At 41.8% G+C, this 18,052-nt stretch overlaps 1 protein-coding gene across 5 annotated transcripts in view; it reads left to right on the top strand.

Annotated features, from left to right (window-relative positions):
* nalcn (sodium leak channel, non-selective) overlaps nt 1-16,920 on the top strand; it is a 115,930-nt gene extending 99,010 nt beyond the window's left edge. For all 5 annotated transcript variants that reach the window (XM_033617623.2, XM_078174638.1, XM_033617624.2 and 2 more), the window contains 19 exons: nt 195-362; nt 2,653-2,757; nt 3,364-3,470; nt 3,558-3,678; nt 3,799-3,897; nt 4,041-4,134; nt 7,287-7,393; nt 7,538-7,612; nt 7,713-7,832; nt 7,931-7,999; nt 8,107-8,255; nt 8,392-8,485; nt 8,933-9,065; nt 11,583-11,698; nt 11,943-12,100; nt 13,777-13,927; nt 14,069-14,218; nt 14,354-14,471; nt 16,030-16,920. In XM_033617623.2, coding sequence (XP_033473514.1) covers nt 195-362; nt 2,653-2,757; nt 3,364-3,470; nt 3,558-3,678; nt 3,799-3,897; nt 4,041-4,134; nt 7,287-7,393; nt 7,538-7,612; nt 7,713-7,832; nt 7,931-7,999; nt 8,107-8,255; nt 8,392-8,485; nt 8,933-9,065; nt 11,583-11,698; nt 11,943-12,100; nt 13,777-13,927; nt 14,069-14,218; nt 14,354-14,471; nt 16,030-16,172 — 2,277 coding nt within the window. In that variant the 3' untranslated portion in view covers nt 16,173-16,920. The remainder of the gene's footprint in view (nt 1-194; nt 363-2,652; nt 2,758-3,363; nt 3,471-3,557; nt 3,679-3,798; nt 3,898-4,040; nt 4,135-7,286; nt 7,394-7,537; nt 7,613-7,712; nt 7,833-7,930; nt 8,000-8,106; nt 8,256-8,391; nt 8,486-8,932; nt 9,066-11,582; nt 11,699-11,942; nt 12,101-13,776; nt 13,928-14,068; nt 14,219-14,353; nt 14,472-16,029) is intronic.
* The last annotated feature ends 1,132 nt before the right edge of the window (nt 16,921-18,052 follow it).

Raw genomic sequence — 18,052 nt, 5'->3', positions numbered from 1 at the left:
AGCTTTACGAAATAACTCAATTTCTAATGTTCATCAAATTTGCATGAAGATTATGCAAAAGATGGACTTAGTCTTTGTTCTAGCTGTTGCAGTAGAACACATCTGTCTCTGTTGGTTGTGATAAGGGACGGTAAAAGGTTGTTGATGTAAATGAAATCATTCATCTCTGTCCTTGCTGTGCGTCTCCTCTGTAGGTGAGCCTGATCTTCCTGTGCTGGCTGCCTCCTGACGTCCCTCCTGAGTCTGGGGCTCAGCTGCTGATGATGCTGCGCTGCCTGCGTCCGCTCAGGATCTTCAAGCTGGTACCCCAGATGAGGAAGGTGGTGCGGGAGGTTCTCAAAGGATTCAAGGAGATTTTCCTGGTTAGTGGTTAACCACAATTTCCACTTGTGTACAATAGAATAGTGAAAGTATTTTTAGAGTCTACTAGCTAAGCTAAAGTATTCAAGTTATTTTTTTACATCAGATGTTGAGGTTAATTACTTACACTTTACTGCACTGCATGCATATGCATAAACATAGTTCACTCTTCTTACTCTTTAGATAACTTTGGGCCACTTAAAGGGTGACTTTTGTATTTTTCAACCTGGTACCCATTTTTTGTGTTTAAGTGTCCACTAAAAGTGCTTGTTTTTGCTACTGACAGGCTCAAATTATTATTTGAAGTGTCTGACAACATTATGGATCATTTTTGTTTAACAAGGAACAGCCCCAAAATTGACCTTTCACATAGCCCTGCCCCTTTGTGATGGTCCAACAAGCTGTCAGAGTAAGCATGGAACCCACACTGTACCTAACTGCACTCCCTGAAGAAATATTATCATATTTTTGGAGAAATGAAACAGTGATTCCAGAGAGAAGCAGACAGAGGGGTCTACAGTCTGTGTTTGAAGGATATATCCAGGATGTCAAACTGACTCAGCAGCAGCAACAGGTTAAAAAGACAAAGATAGTTAGAAGCTAAAGCCGAACTATAGGCTACAGATCACAGTGTAAAAGTGAACCACCACATCACTGCTGATCGCCACAGAAGACAAAGAATATAAAGGGAAACTTTGCTGATATTGAACCAGCTGTGTGGCATCACAGTGTGTGCAGATGAACGGTGTTTGACTTCACCCCCGTGCTGCTGCCAACACCTGGACCTCCGCCGCGGGACTAGCAGAAGTCAAGCACCATTCATATGTGCACACTGTGATGCCACACAGCTGGTTGAATATCAACAAAGTTTCCCTGCTTCCCTTCACTGGTTCCTGTACAGCAGGGTCGGTCTTTGTTTCACTGTTATAATCATTAAAAAGCAAAAGCAGCATGTGTATACATTCAGTAGGCTATATCTTCAGTAGCTAGCTAGCTAACCCTACACTTTTCAGGGTCTGATTTTGGTTTTGGAACAGGGAAGAAACGTATATCTTTTTCCAACCTCTCCAGGTAACGAGTATCATTAATACACGACGTGCCCCAGGCACAACATTTAGCTCCAAATCCACAAAACCAGCCTGAAAATGAAGGAAATTGCCAAACCCACCAGACTTCATTTAGATAAACATAGATTTTAGCATGTATAGAGGCAGCATATTTTCACACCTAACTGGGTAAATAAATGGTGTATTTCAACCAAACCAGAGTTGATGATTGTTGGAACTGTGAAAGTCAAACCAAGACAGCTTTTGTGAGTTTTATTGTGTTTCTTTTGACTTTGAATGAATTGCGTTTTTGGGATGATAAAATTACCGCTTACTTAAATGGAGTCTGGTGGGTTTGGCGATAGTGATTTCAGGGCTGTTTCTGGTTTAATAAAAAAGTCTATCTCTGTAGGGATCCTTTCCATTATGTTGTCAGACACTTAGAATAACAATCTGAGCCTGTCAGAGTCCAAAACAAGAACAGTGCATAAATGCCCTGCATGGTCACACTGCAATCTGTTTCACTGCTGCTGGCTGCAGCACTATCACTCATTACTGGACCAATTTCAAAAGCTGTTGTTCCCATTAGTCACGTAGATACAAAAACATGAGAAAATAGGGTCCAGGTTAAAAATGACCTAACTTACCCTCCCTTTAATCAGAGACAACATAAGAACATAATTAGAAAGCCAAGTGACCATAAAATAAAGCATTACCTGTGTTTTCCTTATCTGGCAGGTCGTTATGTGTTTGCATTTTACTTTAGTGCAGTGAAACATTAAACTTAATTAGCTTGAAACTTGCAATGATGAGACTTTAGTGCAACACTGTTTGGAAAATAGTCGTGAAAAAGCTTTGAGTTGTGTGAAAAACTGTGATATTCATTAGAAAAAGGTTGGCAGTAACGTATTCATGATTTATAGTACATTGGTTAAAGGGTGTAAAAATTCAACTTGGATTTGTACATGAATGCATCTTATTCACCTTTATTGGATTGTGCTCTTGTTATTATTACATCCTCAGCCATTTCAGGGCTTTGCTTACCTTTTGCTCTGCCTACCACGGATTTTATTATATTATCAGAAGCTTGCGATTGTTAGTGATTCTCTCCAGGTCTGACTTGGATTTTCCCCAGCTGAGGTCTCTACATCCACAGCTGTCTGACATCCTTAGCTCGCTCTCTAATCTCACAGGCTCGGATTATGTTGAACTGTCCGCCTTAAACTCTTGATTGATTCTCCTGCAGGTTTCCATTCTGCTCCTCACACTAATGCTGGTGTTCGCAAGCTTTGGAGTTCAACTGTTTGCCGGAAAGCTCGCCAAGTGCAACGACCCCCATATCCTTAAACGGGTACAGCAAGAAACATAATCTCCTCGCTAAACCACCCCCCCTCCCACCCCACACTCCCTGCAGAGGACCACAAGCTGAATCAGTACAAGGGGTTTCCCCAGTCAAATCAATAATCCGGCGGTTCCTTTTATCCTGGTTTCCTAACAATCATTGTACTTCTTTCAGCTTGTTTTTTTCTCATAATAGCATCATTTCACTTCCAGTGTTAACTGACAAGAACTGGGGATGCACTGATATCAGTAATATGCAATAATATCATCCTGTAAATTGCATATAAATGAGGAGACACATATTGTCTTCAAACTATAATGACTTTAATTCTTAAGATAAGATTGGATTCTACTTTATTGTCTTTGCACATAGAGTTGCAAAGAGTTCAACTACTGAGACAGGCAGATGAGGATAGGAACGGGAGATAAGGTGTTCTTATTAAACCAATTATGCAAAAATAAGCGCAATATTGTTGTCATATCCTCAGTTTGTTTATCTTTTTAGCAAATTAAATGAGTTTGAGTTCGTCTTTCATCAACCAATTCAATAACAGCCCTCTTTTTCTATTTTACTTGGTTCATTCTTTCTGCCGTCAACTGTTTTGTTTGTTTATAGGACGACTGTCACGGTATATTTCGAATAAATGTCAGCGTTTCCAAAAACCTCAACCTGAAACTAAAGCCTGGAGAGAAGAAACCTGGTTTCTGGGTTCCACGAGTCTGGTATAGCTGCTTGTTTTTTTATGACTGCTTGATTTAGGGTTGCTTTCTCCAGCCAGTGATTGATGTTTCCATTTTGTCCTTCCTCAGGGCCAACCCTCGTAACTTTAACTTTGACAATGTGGGAAATGCCATGTTGGCTCTGTTTGAAGTGCTGTCACTCAAAGGCTGGGTGGAGGTCCGAGATGTCATTATTCATCGCGTTGGACCGGTACGAACCTCACCTCACCTCACTTTACCTTACCTTACCTTTCCACTCACTCCTATGATAGTGTTCTGACTCTGACATCATAAGACCACTGTAACAGTTAAGATAACTCTGCGCCTGCAGATCCATGGTATCTACATCCACGTCTTTGTGTTTCTGGGATGCATGATTGGACTCACTCTGTTTGTAGGCGTCGTCATCGCAAACTTCAATGAGAACAAGGTAAGAGCCACACATGTAGGTGCAGTGTTTGTGCATGTTTTTACCTTCATGAGGCAGTGATGAGACTAGAGAAGCAGACATCAAATTCAAACTGGTGATGCTGCAGTCTCTTGGTATTCATTTGTGTTGTGTCCCACCATCAGGGCACTGCTCTCCTCACAGTGGACCAGAGGAGATGGGAGGATCTGAAGAGTCGACTGAAGATAGCCCAGCCTCTCCACCTGCCCCCTCGCCCAGGTGCTCACACAAAAATAAAACCCATACACCAAATGCATTGGCAATCATTCTGTAACACAAAGCAGTGATAGAGTATCAGGCACACCAATATTTGAGTCACGTCTTTGCCCTATCCCCTGACTGATCATGTGGTGTGCCTGTGCATTCTTAAGTAGCACCTACATGATTAATCCATATTTAATAGTCCTTGTTTTTCATTGGGGGATTGATGCCTCCAGGGATTCATTGTGACACCCAAATGATGATGACTAGCTGCGGTAATGGAAAGCTGAAGGGGAGGACAGATAACGGGAATGGCGCAGACACTGAATCATGCATGTCATAGCCTTCAAAGGGAAATTTATTTTAGCATATGTATCAGATTTTCACATGTTGGAGGAAACCACCACAGGGCTCCCCCAGTCATGAAATTCCTGGAAAAGTTATGAAATTAGAAAAACTGTTATCAAGGCATGGAAATGGAAAAGTTTGGAATATACTGTACAGTGTTCTGACTAATATTTGAAATATGATCATTCAGATTTCCTTCATTTTCAGGCTGGTGTTGTGGATTTGGAGCTAAATGTTGTGTCTGGGGCACGTCGTGTATTAATGATACTCGTTACCTGGAGAGGTTGGAAAAAGATATACGTTTCTTCCCTGTTCCAAAACCAAAATCAAACCCTGAAAAGTGTAGGGTTAGCTAGCTAGCTACTGAAGATATAGCCTACTGAATGTATACACATGCTGCTTTTGCTTTTTAATGATTATAACAGTGAAACAAAGACCGACCCTGCTGTACAGGAACCAGTGAAGGGAAGCAGGGGAACTTTGCTGATATTCAACCAGCTGTGTGGCATCCAGTCAAGTCTGTCCAGTCAAGTCTATTTGATCATGTAACGATGAGATTATACAGTAGGTAGCTGAGGTGCGTAACAAGTAACCTCCTGGCCTTAGGGCCCATCATAATAGCGTGCATTGGGGCCCGTTGTAACGACCTCTGATATAGGCCCACCAATTTTAAACTACAACACTAAATAAAGTCATAGAATTGGGGTAAAAGTTTTGAAAACTCATTGGTAAAATGTGTGGGAACCCTGCTACCGGCTTTAACCTGACTAAATTCACATTAGTGGACAAAACCCAGTATTGCTGCCGATCACATTTCAACACATGAACATTTAAACTGTTGCTCTTCCTCCTGTGATTAGAGTCGTGAGAATACTTGAAGTGCCTCAGAGGCAGTGTGGGAAATCGCCTGTTAGTACAGTTGAGGCTGAGAACTAACAGAAAATCAATGGCTTCAGTTTTAGTCAGCAGTGCCGCTGACACCAGCAGTATCAACCTGACTTTGATCCACATCCAAAGGCCCTCGGCACTGGCGCCACTCACTCACTACTGGCAGATCATTACAGCACTGAGCTGGCCTTTACTCACACAGTCCTACTCAAAGTACTTGCAGTAATCTCTGTGGTCAGCAGTCATGTAATTATTGCGCCTGCCACATGATGTACTGTTAAATTTCTATTTCATGTTCATTTGACATTAAACTTCCTGCTTTGAAGTGAACACTACGGACAGTTCTAACAAGGATCTGAAACAAGAATCTCCTCTAACAAGGATTTGTTATGACAAGGATAAAATGTTACAGTGTTCGTCCCATTCAAAGCTAGAAAGCTGACACATGAAACAAGCACAAACTTGAAATGTGAGAATATGTCAATGGGGAAATTAATTTTTGCAATTTTGGAAACCCGCAGCGCAGTTACAGTCCTCCTGCTGGAACAGGACAAATGGAGAACAGAATATAGCATCATTAGGGAGAGTTAGGGTGGGCTTCAGTAATGGCCAATCACATTAGCTCCTCTCATTCCTTTTTAAAGCAGCTTCAGTTTCCTAATGGACCTGAAAGAAGACTCTGCATCTCCGGTGTGATCTAATTTTTGTTTTAGGAGATACTGAAATACAGAGTCAGACAGTGATGTAACAGAAACCTCACTGTGCCATATGTAAAATTCACTAAATCTAAGGCACATTCACATCACATGTTAAGGTGCTGTCACACCTGCCCTGTTTGGTTCGGTTTAATCAAACTCAAGTTTGTTCACCCCCTAAGTTATGTTCGTTTGGGCAGGTGTGAGCACAGCAATCATACTCAGGTGTGCACCAAAACGACCGGACCGAGACCTTCTTGAAGAGGTGGTCTCGGTCCGGTTACAAACGAACTCTGGTGCGGTTCGTTTGTGGTGAGAACATGTTCCGACCTGGATCTGAACCAACTGCAGTCACATGACACATTGTTTGGGTTAAACATGAGCATGTTACAGTCCTGGAGGATTATTAATGTGCACCTCCTCCTGTACTGCCTTAATATGCACATTCAGCACATCCAATGCATCAAAACATTGTTTTCTAGTTGGAGCCGCGTCTCGTTTTCAAACTGTATGCTTTGACTAAAATGAACAATGACAGCAATATAGTCCACGATGAGCAGCGCTAAAATCAACCTGCGTAGTTGTCCCTCCATTGTGACATTAGAAAGTGTCACATTTATCTTGCAAGTGTACTCTTCTTCAACGTTTGGTTTACTTCCTGGATTTTTCCCACATGGAAATTCTGACCAATCAAGAGCAGCTTTCTCACACAAGGCATTTGATCTGCCATAAAGACCAACAACAGTGCTGCTTTTGGCAGTTATCTTAAATTTAGGACCGTGTTTATGCCATTGTTTTTCAGGATTCCCGACTTGAGATATCCCTAAGTTAGAACTGTTCTGTAATAGCTCCATTCCTGTCCTAGGATAAGATTTTTTCTTCCCTCAATAGTGTTAGGAAAGACATGTTTCTAACAAAAGTAAATGTCATCCTTAACTGAGATAAGACAGGATTTCAGACTTCAAAATGTTTCTGTAATAAGGCCCCAGTAGCACAATTAGGACACAGATAAGGACACCTGAACAGTCCATGACTGCCATCTGCAGGACAAAAGGAGATACTACAACAGCTTCAGGCATTGGCTGACTTGTCAAGATCATTGCTGCAGCCAGTTTAGACATTCAAATATGACGACAGATTTGATCAGAGATTTCCACCCTGACTGTATTTCCATAGAAACATCTTGTTATAGCTGTTTGGGTATCAATAAATAAATGTGGTCTTCTATCTGCTTGACAGAAAACGGAGGTTTCCGAGCCAAGATGTATGACATCACTCAGCATCCCTTCTTCAAACGGGGCATTGCTGTTCTGGTGTTGGCACAGTCAGTGCTGCTCTCAGTCAAGGTAAAGCCTCATATGCATCATGTCATTTCATTTATGTGTGTTTCTTATGTATTCATTCTACCTCCTATGACTTATTAGTCCTTTTGCATATCAGGTTCAGTTAATGTTATATGAATTGACACATGTGAATCTGCTCTTCTCCAGTGGGACGTAGACGATCAAGTAACATTTCCTCTCGCCACCATGTCGGTGGTCTTCACATTTATATTTGTACTGGAGGTGAGCCTGTTGTGCTTTATCTACTCGTCCATCAAGTTTTACTTTGCCTCCTCTACGTTAAAACGTCTGTCTGATGTTACTTGTTGGTGTCTTTACCCAGGTGACCATGAAGCTGATAGCCATGTCTCCAGCTGGTTACTGGCAGAGCAGACGGAACCGCTATGACCTGCTGGTCACATCACTAGGTGTCATCTGGATAGTCCTGCACTTTTCCTTACTGGTCAGACAAATTACTGTCACATTAAATCTTCACTCCAGACAGTCTTAATATTATTAAGCCAGTTTTAAGTAGCAAATAACTCTCATTTCCCTCTCTAGAATGCATATACCTACATGATGGGCACATGCGTGATCGTCTTCAGATTCTTTACGATCTGTGGGAAGCATGTAAGTATATTTGCGTGTGAGACAATACTCAATTCAGTGACTTTTCCCTAAAAAGAATCTGTATTCTAACCATAAAATGTGCCTCTGAATGTGTGTGATGACTCAAGGTGACACTGAAGATGCTGCTGTTGACTGTGGTAGTCAGCATGTACAAGAGCTTTTTCATCATCGTGGGCATGTTCCTCCTCCTCCTCTGCTACGCGTTCGCCGGGGTTGTTCTCTTTGGAACTGTTAAATATGGAGAGAACATCAACCGGTGAGGATTACAATCTTCTGTTTATTGATCACACCCTGCTTGTTCCTGCCGATGAGCACTGCAGGCTGTGTGTAGTACGTGCAGTAAAACACATTTTATAGAGCCGTGTGATCCAGTCTGTCTCTCTTCGTCGCAGGCATGCCAACTTCTCCACAGCGGGCAAGGCTATCACGGTTCTCTTCCGTATTGTCACAGGGGAAGATTGGAATAAAATCATGCATGACTGCATGGTAAGATGGGCTGTAGGTCCAGCACACATCGCCACAGACAAAAGATCCCACTATCTATTACATATATAGAAAAATACTGAATATTGTGAACACATTTGTGTTGCAAGGGTCGCTCCACCTCAATTTTCTGCCGCTATCCCAACACAATGGAGGCGAATAGATTTTTGTTTTGCTCACAGCAGAATTAACAGTTACTCTGGTTACTCACAGTTGTGTAACTTTGTATACTCCACAGACTGCACTGTCAGCAGTTTTCACCAGAGCCACTTTCTAGCAAAGAAATAGCCCCAGTGAAAACTGCTGACGTGGCTGTTTACTGTACATGGCTGGATATCACTTCATAAATAAAGACAGTTTTTGGGGGGGAATTTGGATGAACTGAACCTTTACATTCCAGTGATCATTTGATATGTTTTAACACCCCATATGTTTTTTTTCTGTCCACAGGTTCAGGCCCCGTTCTGCACCCCTGATAAACATCGCTACTGGGAGACCGACTGTGGCAACTACGCTGGAGCGCTCATCTACTTCTGCTCTTTCTATGTCATCATAGCCTACATTATGCTCAACCTACTCGTAGGTCAGTGTGTGTGGGTATTCTTGTATTGATAACATTGTGGGTACCAGCGTTTTGGTCCTCACTCAAAACTCACTACTTTTTTGAACAAGTAATGCATTGCTTTACTTAATCACTTCCAGTAGAAAGTAATTTTTTGCATTACTTTTATGATAATATTAATAAGCTTTATTCATATAGCACCTTTCAAAACACAGTTACAAAGTGCTGTACAATAAAACTAAACACATTTAAATCAAAAGGAGAATACAACAAATAACATGTCATAAAATGTTACCTTGTAAAAGATAAAATAAAAAGGCCAAAGCCAAAATCAAGATGATAAATAGGAAATAACATCAGTAAGATAGCAATTAAATAGACAGACGGCTCAGATTAAGTCAGAATGTGCTTTCCAATAGAAGTATGTTTATAGGGGAGACTGAAACGAAGCCAGTGACTCAGACAGCCTTATATCCTCGCCTTGTGTGTTACTCCGCAGCATCACCTGAGGTGCACTCTCACATAATTGCCAGTTAACAATATGACGTTATACCTTACATACGCACACATATCATCACAAAACAAGGGTAAATATGAGAATCAAGATGGCACTGGTAGTAATGTATAACTTCCTCAAAGTGAAACTATATCAATATATAAAACAATATTGGCATCAAAATAATACATAGATAAGCCTAAATAAAATAATTTAAGTGGCAGGCCTTCCTGACATCATTAAACAATGAGAGACTTCAACAGAAAAAAAAAAAAACATGTTTATATGTCATTGAATTACGATAAATGGGCCAAACTCTCACTCGACTCGCTCGCACCTCAAACCATGGCTTTACAGCAAACTAGCCTCGTCTTTTTGACAGGTTTATCACTAAAGCAGCAGTTATACCTCCTGAGGAGGAGCTCCTTAAACTTGTTCCTCCTCAGAGTCAGCACAAGAACACAAAGGCTGAGGAGCCTCTGCACAGGTGCCCTAGACGGTGATTTCTGTTTCCTGCTTCTTTGATGATTTTTTTCTATCCACCCATTGTGCCAGTAATTGAAGAACATATGTCAAGCAAGTAATTACTGAGTGTGGGAACAGTAATGCATTACACACAAATGTAGTGTGATACAAGTAAAGTAAATTAAAGTACTTAAGCCCTTCTTGCCATCATGCCATCCCAGGGTGTAATTTTAGATAGCATCCCACAAGCAAAAGAGGCTTGATATGTAACACAATGGCACTGGCCCTGTTATTTGGCGGCTAATCTTGCCCTCTGCTCAAAGGTTAAGAGCTCCCAGACCTCATTGTCCCCCCCAGTGAGGACATTTTTGGCTGATGCTCTTCTTCTTTGTCTTTGAGTTAGCTGCTAACTGCCTCTAGCTGCTTTTTAAATCTCTCAGCAGTGGGTCGCACATATAACTTGTCATCAGAACCTCACACCCATCCTCTCCATGGTCCCGTCCTGCCAGCTGTCCCTTTTACACAGACAACAGTGCAGCGTTGTCGCTAGCTCTATAGCCAGCTTAAAGGCGAGACAACTCTGTCCCCCCCGACTGTACCTTTTACACAAAAAGGCGAGGCAAAATTATGGCATGACATTCCTGCTTTGAACAGGCATTGTAAAAGTGGCTTATGTAATGTGTTTCCCTCAACACTGGTGGGGACCAGATCTAGTTCACGCAGCCACAACATGGGAACTCACCTTCAGTTTGAGGACACATTTTTCTGAATGCACAAAAGCCATTCAAAACCATAACAAACTTGTGCTTTGGCAACAACAAGGGCTCTGCTTCATGCTGCTTTATGTGGTGCAACACTGCAGAGCTCATAAAGCACACTACGTGGAGTTTTGTCATCTCAGCACAAAGTTCAGACCCCTTCATGTGGAAATTAATTCTTTCTCACATTAGAGGCAGCTGCCATATTAGAGGAGGTAGAGAGACACAGTGACATGGCAGAAAGAGGAAGAGGGGGTTACACAGAAGGGCAGGAGCAGAATCAAAATGAGCATGAGCTTTAAGACGGAAACAAACCATCTATCTACAGGTTTATGAATTAAATATACAATGTGTATTCCTCCAGCTTTATATGGATTGTAATCTTGCCTAGACAGACACAGATGGTGAGGCATAAACCACATGTACTTATTATGATACGAGAGCCACTACTGACCTTATTGTGAAAAGAAAAAGTAGCTTAAAATCACACATACAAAAACAGCAATGCAACAAAAAAGTATGGAAGGAAAAAAAAAATTGTTGAATGAATGAAAGCAAATTAGAGAATCAAGTAGTCATTACTAACAGTCTGGGTTTCCTTCGACCGATTGTTGAGATATGATTCATTCAGTCTTTCAGAAGCCTGGGTGGTTGACTCATGGCTTCATAAATACAATAAATGGATATTTAGAGCTCTAAAGGGCACCAGAATAACTGCCATTCATTGTTATATACAAACACTTTCATTGATGCATCTGTTTATTGCCAACATGTTATATTTGCATCCCTGAGTATTAACATCTCTCGCTTTTGCTGCAGCCATCATCGTGGAGAACTTCTCACTGTTCTACTCCACCGAGGAGGACCAGCTGCTGAGCTATAATGACCTGAGGCACTTCCAGATCATCTGGAACATGGTGGATGACAAACGGGAGGTGAGAAATTAGCAATAGGCGAGAGGACGAGGACACAGCAGAGGCGAGGGAGGGCGAGGATCATATGGCTATGAGCAGAAGATAATATAGAGAAGATGAAAGCACCTTTGCCACTCACTAGTCATAACTGTGCTCCAACATTCCATATCAGACCCAAGGCTCTTCACCCCACTGCCACCCAAAATTCTTGAGTGACTCGAGTCAGGTCACAGCCTCTTAAATAACCCCACGACTGTTTCCCCAGGGTGTGATCCCCACATCCAGGGTGAAGTTCCTGCTCCGTCTGCTCCGAGGCAGGCTTGAGGTGGACCTGGACAAAGACAAGCTGCTGTTCAAACACATGTGCTATGAGATGGAGCGGCTTCACAGTGGAGGGGATGTGACCTTCCACGATGTGCTCAGGTGACCATGGAACACTACTTCACACAGATACAGTGTATTTAAAGGGCTCCTACTACAGTAAGACACTAACAATGTAAATGTAAACACAGAACTCTACACCAGTGGTCCCCAACTGGTCCAGCTATGGGGTCCAGTTGTCTTCTAAGTCATTAGTTCAGGGTCCACACAATGTATATATTCAGAGTCATACTTGCATTTGGCCATGTCATCAAGCTAGTTTGCTATCTCTGTTACGTAGCTGTCCGTTATTTACTCACTCCACAGCAGGAGACGGCACTTCAAAATGAAAGCTCTGTGCTGGAAATTAACTGTACTTCAAAATAAAGTGTTCTTTACAAACCTGACACTTTTGGACTGCGACACACCACTTGGAAACCACCCTCCTGGAATTTTTTATAAACTGACGTGTTAAATCTCCACCAGACAACTTATTAGTGTAAATATATAATAGTTCTATCTCTAAACCTTTAAGTGGAGCTGCATTGGAGATTTACACCCTCTCTGTCTAATTGAAATTCTCGATAATCACCGGAGAAACTCAATATTTTGCACAGGAAGTAGCAAAACCTGCTGCTAAAGAGAAATGGGGACTGAATGTCAGAAACAACTTGACACCCCTTGATTGAGAACCAATTAAGTGTAGAGTTATTTATATTACATCCAGTCATTTCAGGGTTTAGAAGTCTCTAAACTTCAGTTAGGTCTTGATGGTTTGGTGCTGCTACTGTGCTACATTAACTTGTACAGCTCTACCGGTGTAATGTTTTTCTTTAAAGTGATACGTCAGTCCCTCAAATGACCACGTGTATATCACTTACTCACCCCATGTTATGTTGAATTCATAAGAAAATCTGTTTATCTCACATGCCTCCAGAGCGAATGAAGAATCCAAAAAGTGAGAAAAGTCTACAGGTTTAACAGTTTAACAACAGCCAAACTATAACAACACATTAGTAGTATGCTCAGTACTTCCCAAACATACAGCCCTTTTGAATGGGGGACTGAACTAAAGGTGAAATTTATCTATTCTCTCTTCAAGCCAGACTCAATAGACAAAAACAGTAATTTTACCTAGCTGAACACAGGAGCTGCTACTCTACCACTACCTCCACCAGTTGTTTGTTTGTGTGATTTGGTGACTTTGCTGAATCCAAACTGACCCTTTAAATCACCAAAGTCACACAATAAAACAAACTAACTTATTGAAGCAGCAATAGACGAGCACCTCCTGTGTTCAGCAAGGTTAAATTACTGGTTTTCTCAATGGAGTCTGGCTTTGAAGAGAGCATAGATAAGATTTAGTGTTAGTTCAGCTCCCCGTTGGAAAGGGCTGTCTGTTTGGGAAGTACAGAGCATACGACTGGATAAATGAGACTTTAATTATACTGCATGAGTTGTGTGACAGTTTGTAAATTAATGTTTTGATATAGTTGACTAAAGCGGACCCCTATGACTTCTATTTATCAAGAATACTTTGTTTTTGGATTTGTTTACCAGAGGCATGTGAGAGAAAAGTTCAGTGTAACATGGGGCTGGTAATTAATATGTACAAATGGTCATTTGGCAGATCAAGTGTTCCTTTAAAGCCCTGATAAGCTTTGATTTAACACAAGCATAATTATATTCCACTAAATATGTCCCTCTTTTGGCCGTGTGTCTGTGTGTGTATCATACAGCATGCTGTCATATCGCTCAGTGGACATTAGAAAGTCTCTCCAGCTGGAGGAGCTGTTGGCCAGGGAACAGTTGGAATACACCATTGAAGAAGAGGTTGCCAAGCAGACCATACGCATGTGGCTCAAGAAATGCCTCAAACGCATCCGCGCGGTTAGTTTACTCAACAGTAAACACACAAACATCCCTTGTGAAAACATACTCATTCCCAGAGTGTTTAAGGAACATAAATATACAGTATAAACTACAGTATCCCACACTGACCACAGACTGTACGTCCCTGTGCCCTTGCAGAAGCAGCAGCAGTCGTGTAGCATCATCCACAGCCTGAGAGAGAGCCAGCAGCAGGAGCTGAGCCGCTTCCTCAACCCTCCCAGCATAGAGACCACCTTGCCAAGTGAGGACCACAACGCTAACAACCCAGACAACCCCTCGCAGCCTGAGGTAAAGCCCCGCATCCATACCAGCTCTGCGTACACACTCACACATGCTCACAGCTGGATATGTAGCCAGCACATCATATAATCTGCAGGTGTGCACTCACAGTGGTGAAACAAAGGATATCTTCGCTTTGTTTAGATGAGTGGTCCCCAGCAGCTACTGAGCCCCACGTTGTCAGACAGAGGAGGCTACAGGCAGGACTCCTCAGACCTGGGGAAACCACAGAGGAAGCTGGGACAGTGGCGGCTGCCTGCAGGTGTGTACGCCTCTGTATACTGTCTGTTGCAAATGGCACAGTTCTGTAGAGGACGTTCTGTTAGATCAAAGCTGTTTGTGACCCTGTATTACAGAAAAAAGTTGGTTATTTATCCAGAAAGGTAAGTTTAAAACACTCTTATTTACACTAGTGGCCTGGCAGGAAGCAAGGGCCCTCTTTATGATGAATTTTATGAAGCACAAATTTGCAATAGCCCCCTGATTTGGCTGTCATCAGGCCATTAAATGGCCGTTATCAGTGGTGATAAGCATCGTAGATAGGGTTAGTAAGGGCCTGCCACACTTACTGTTAGGTTGAGAAGGCCTTTATCAGGTTGACAGAAGCTTTATACTGTATTTTGCCCACTGAGTTGTGTTTCCGCATGAGCCATTTACTGTTTCTGTTATTGTAGCTGAAATGAAACTTTCTGCCAGGAAGGGCTTTCATGGGACTTTCGCCCATGTGCAAGAAAGTCCACATATAGGGTTGAAGAAAGGGTTGGTGGATGGGTCAAACACAGGACTTTCACCCAGAAGACCAGGGAATGAAATCCCATGTGAAACCAATATTTACACCCAGACATTTTTTCCTAAACCGAACCATATCATTTTGGTGCCTAAACCAACACATTCTAACTCCAACCTCGTCACATATTGACGTTTGGTCATGGACTCGCCACATCCAGATACGACGTGCAAGGTACCCTGAGTGTGTTGGTTGTTGACGTTCTGGGACGCCGTGTCAAGTTCTGCCTGTTACATACGTTGTCTAATTTCAAAATACACTTCCATTTTCACAGGAAATGTAACGTTTACACACAGTCTCTTTCAAAATAAACGCACTACGTCAGTACAACACCATGAATTGATGTTTTTTTCCTTCAAGAACCTACGCAAATGGTTGGGTTCAGGAAAAAAGAACAGGGTTTGGCTTTATAATCTTACAGGACATGAACGCCGCTCTTCCGGGTGAAAGTCAGCGTTTGTTGGACCCATCCAGCACCATTCCCACCCGCCCTACTTGGACTTCTGCCTCTTTAGCTTTCGGTCTTGTGCTGGCGCATCTCCCCCTGACGCTACGAAGCACTGTTAAACTAAACGCAACCGTCACTGCCCAAGCACCAGATTTTGATGACTTTGGAGTGAGAACGGGTTGCCTACACCTAAGGAAAGTGAACCCAAAGAACTGGTAATGGCCATTCACTAGGCAGGCTGATAACAGCCTGAACCTACCAGTAGGTGTAGTCGGCTCCTATTGATCCATACCTTTGAAGCTTATAGCCACAGATAGCCATTTAATTTGCTGATAACATCTGGGTCATTGCCAAGCCGATCTTGTAGACAATTGGCATAAACACAAACATCGACACACATACTTTCCCTCCAGGCTAAATTTCAGCCTCCTAGGGCAAAAACTGTGGTTGCTAAAGGGTGGTGAAATATTTATAGACCAACTAACCGACCGACAAGATGAGCTATAGAGCTGCAGGTGGCAAGTAATAAAAATGACTGGCTGACAAGTTAAGAATCAGACTTCTTTGTTCTTTGTGTTGTCTTAGGTCGCACAAGTGTCAAGTCCATCGTGTGCAAGATGAACCCCGTCAACGATGAGGCTTCTTCGGGGTCAGAGGTGAAGAAGTGGTGGACCCGTCAACTGACTGTGGAGAGTGACGAGAGCGGCGACGACCTCATTGACATTTAGAGAATGAGGCACAGCACGTCTTTGCTCCAGTTGTTACATTTCCTCTTGCGCTCACCTGATCAGTACAAACAATGCTTTTTCTAGTCTTTTTTTATCCAGGTTCACAACTGTTCAGAAAGTATGTAAGGCTGTGCGTGCAGGCTTTTGATGATACTTTCGTCGAGCAGCCTTTATGACATGCAGTGATGATTTCGTACCTCTGGGATGGGTTTTACTTTTCCTCTGCGATTTCCACTCATTATGAATGCTGAGTTTTTCTATGCAGGCACATGTGGTGTTAGGGCAGACTGTGACACGAAAGGACATGTTGCATTCATGAAACAAACCACGAAGCTGCTGCTCTTTATGTTTTCTACTGTCCTGCTGTTTCACGTCAACTTCTCCTGTGATTGTGTTGATGCAGCTACAATAAGTTGTGATGTCCTTTCATGTCAATGCTTTGTCTCTCTTGTTCTGTTTTAGTCCATGTCTGATCATGTCTCTTCTGGTCTTCAGTATTAATCGTATAAATAGAGATTTTCTTATAGTCACTTTATACTCGAACCAGGCCTCTTGTTCTTGTTGACAGAGCAAGCAAATTACAGAAACGTTTAGATTTTGGACTGTGAATGTAATTTAAAGTCAAATCTATCTTATGTATTTGTGTGGAGGTAAAACATGAAATATTTTGTAAATTATTATAAATCCTTAGCTTTATCAAATATTCAATTATTCTAATAAAGGCCTTCACGGGCATTTATGAGCAAAAGAACTGTCAGATTTTATTTCTTTTACATTGCATTACATGAAGCTCAGCGCAAGTTCAATCAGGAAGATCTTTATGCTTCAATCATTCACAGTGCCCTCTCTGTCTCACCTGCACCAGCTGATTATGGGCATTCACTCTTTCATTTAAACCAATCAAATTTTGCCACGATCTGTATCAGACAATCTTGTCGCTGCTGTTAAACTGCTAAATCTGTTCTCTCTGCTGCTGGCAGCTGTCATTTTAGGCAATCATCCTGCCCTCCTCCATTCAGCTCCAGTCATCACATCCGATGCCTAGATCGAGCTCATCAAAAGTCAACTCCTCATCTCATCCAGATCTTCACCACCCTCTTCATCTCATCCCCACCTCCAACATCTCGCCTCCATTGGAAGGTTTTACTCTCCTACTGGCTTCACCACCACCCTTAAAGGTCCAGTGTGTAGGATTTTTGGGCATATATTGGCAGAAATTTAATTTGATGTAAGTATGTTCCGTTTTTGTCACCTAGAAATGAGCTGTTTCTTTCTACATATGGAGCAGGTCTTTGTCAAGAGATCACCATGTTGCGCCATCATGTTTCTACAGGAGCTCAGAATGGACACACCAAACACTGGCTCTAGGTAGGGCTATTTGTGTTTTCGTAGTTAGCAGCCACTCTGATTGTTTTTACATTTTACAATATAAATATAAATATAAATTAAAAAATAAATTACAGTGCAGAAGCAGTTACAAAAATGTAAGGCTTCCATTCATACATTTGAAAATATTATTTTAAAAAGTGAAAGGACAAAGACACTTATCCCAAAAAATGCACACACAAAATTAATTAATTAAATATAAGGTTACTATTCCTTAGATATATACAAAGAGTGTGTACTAAAACTAAACCTTAGGACATTCTGACATACAAACATGCATTAATAAATTCACAAATGGATCAGAAATGGTCAACCCCAAGTAGAATAGTAGAACTACACTACAAGTATTTCTTGTAGTGGTTAAAACATTGATTTTTTTTAACATGAAACTGCTTAATTCAGTGGTTTAAATCACAGAGTCTGTTTATTTTGGAGAAGAGAACTCTGCAGGTGATTCAGCTTCTGGTGAACACCTCCAAATCATCTGGAACTTA

This window comes from Epinephelus lanceolatus, chromosome 14 (assembly GCF_041903045.1).
Source record: "Epinephelus lanceolatus isolate andai-2023 chromosome 14, ASM4190304v1, whole genome shotgun sequence".
Taxonomy (NCBI): Eukaryota; Metazoa; Chordata; class Actinopteri; order Perciformes; family Serranidae; genus Epinephelus; species Epinephelus lanceolatus.
The sequence above is the reverse complement of the archived record's forward strand: the minus strand, read 5'-3'. Positions and strand labels throughout refer to the sequence as shown.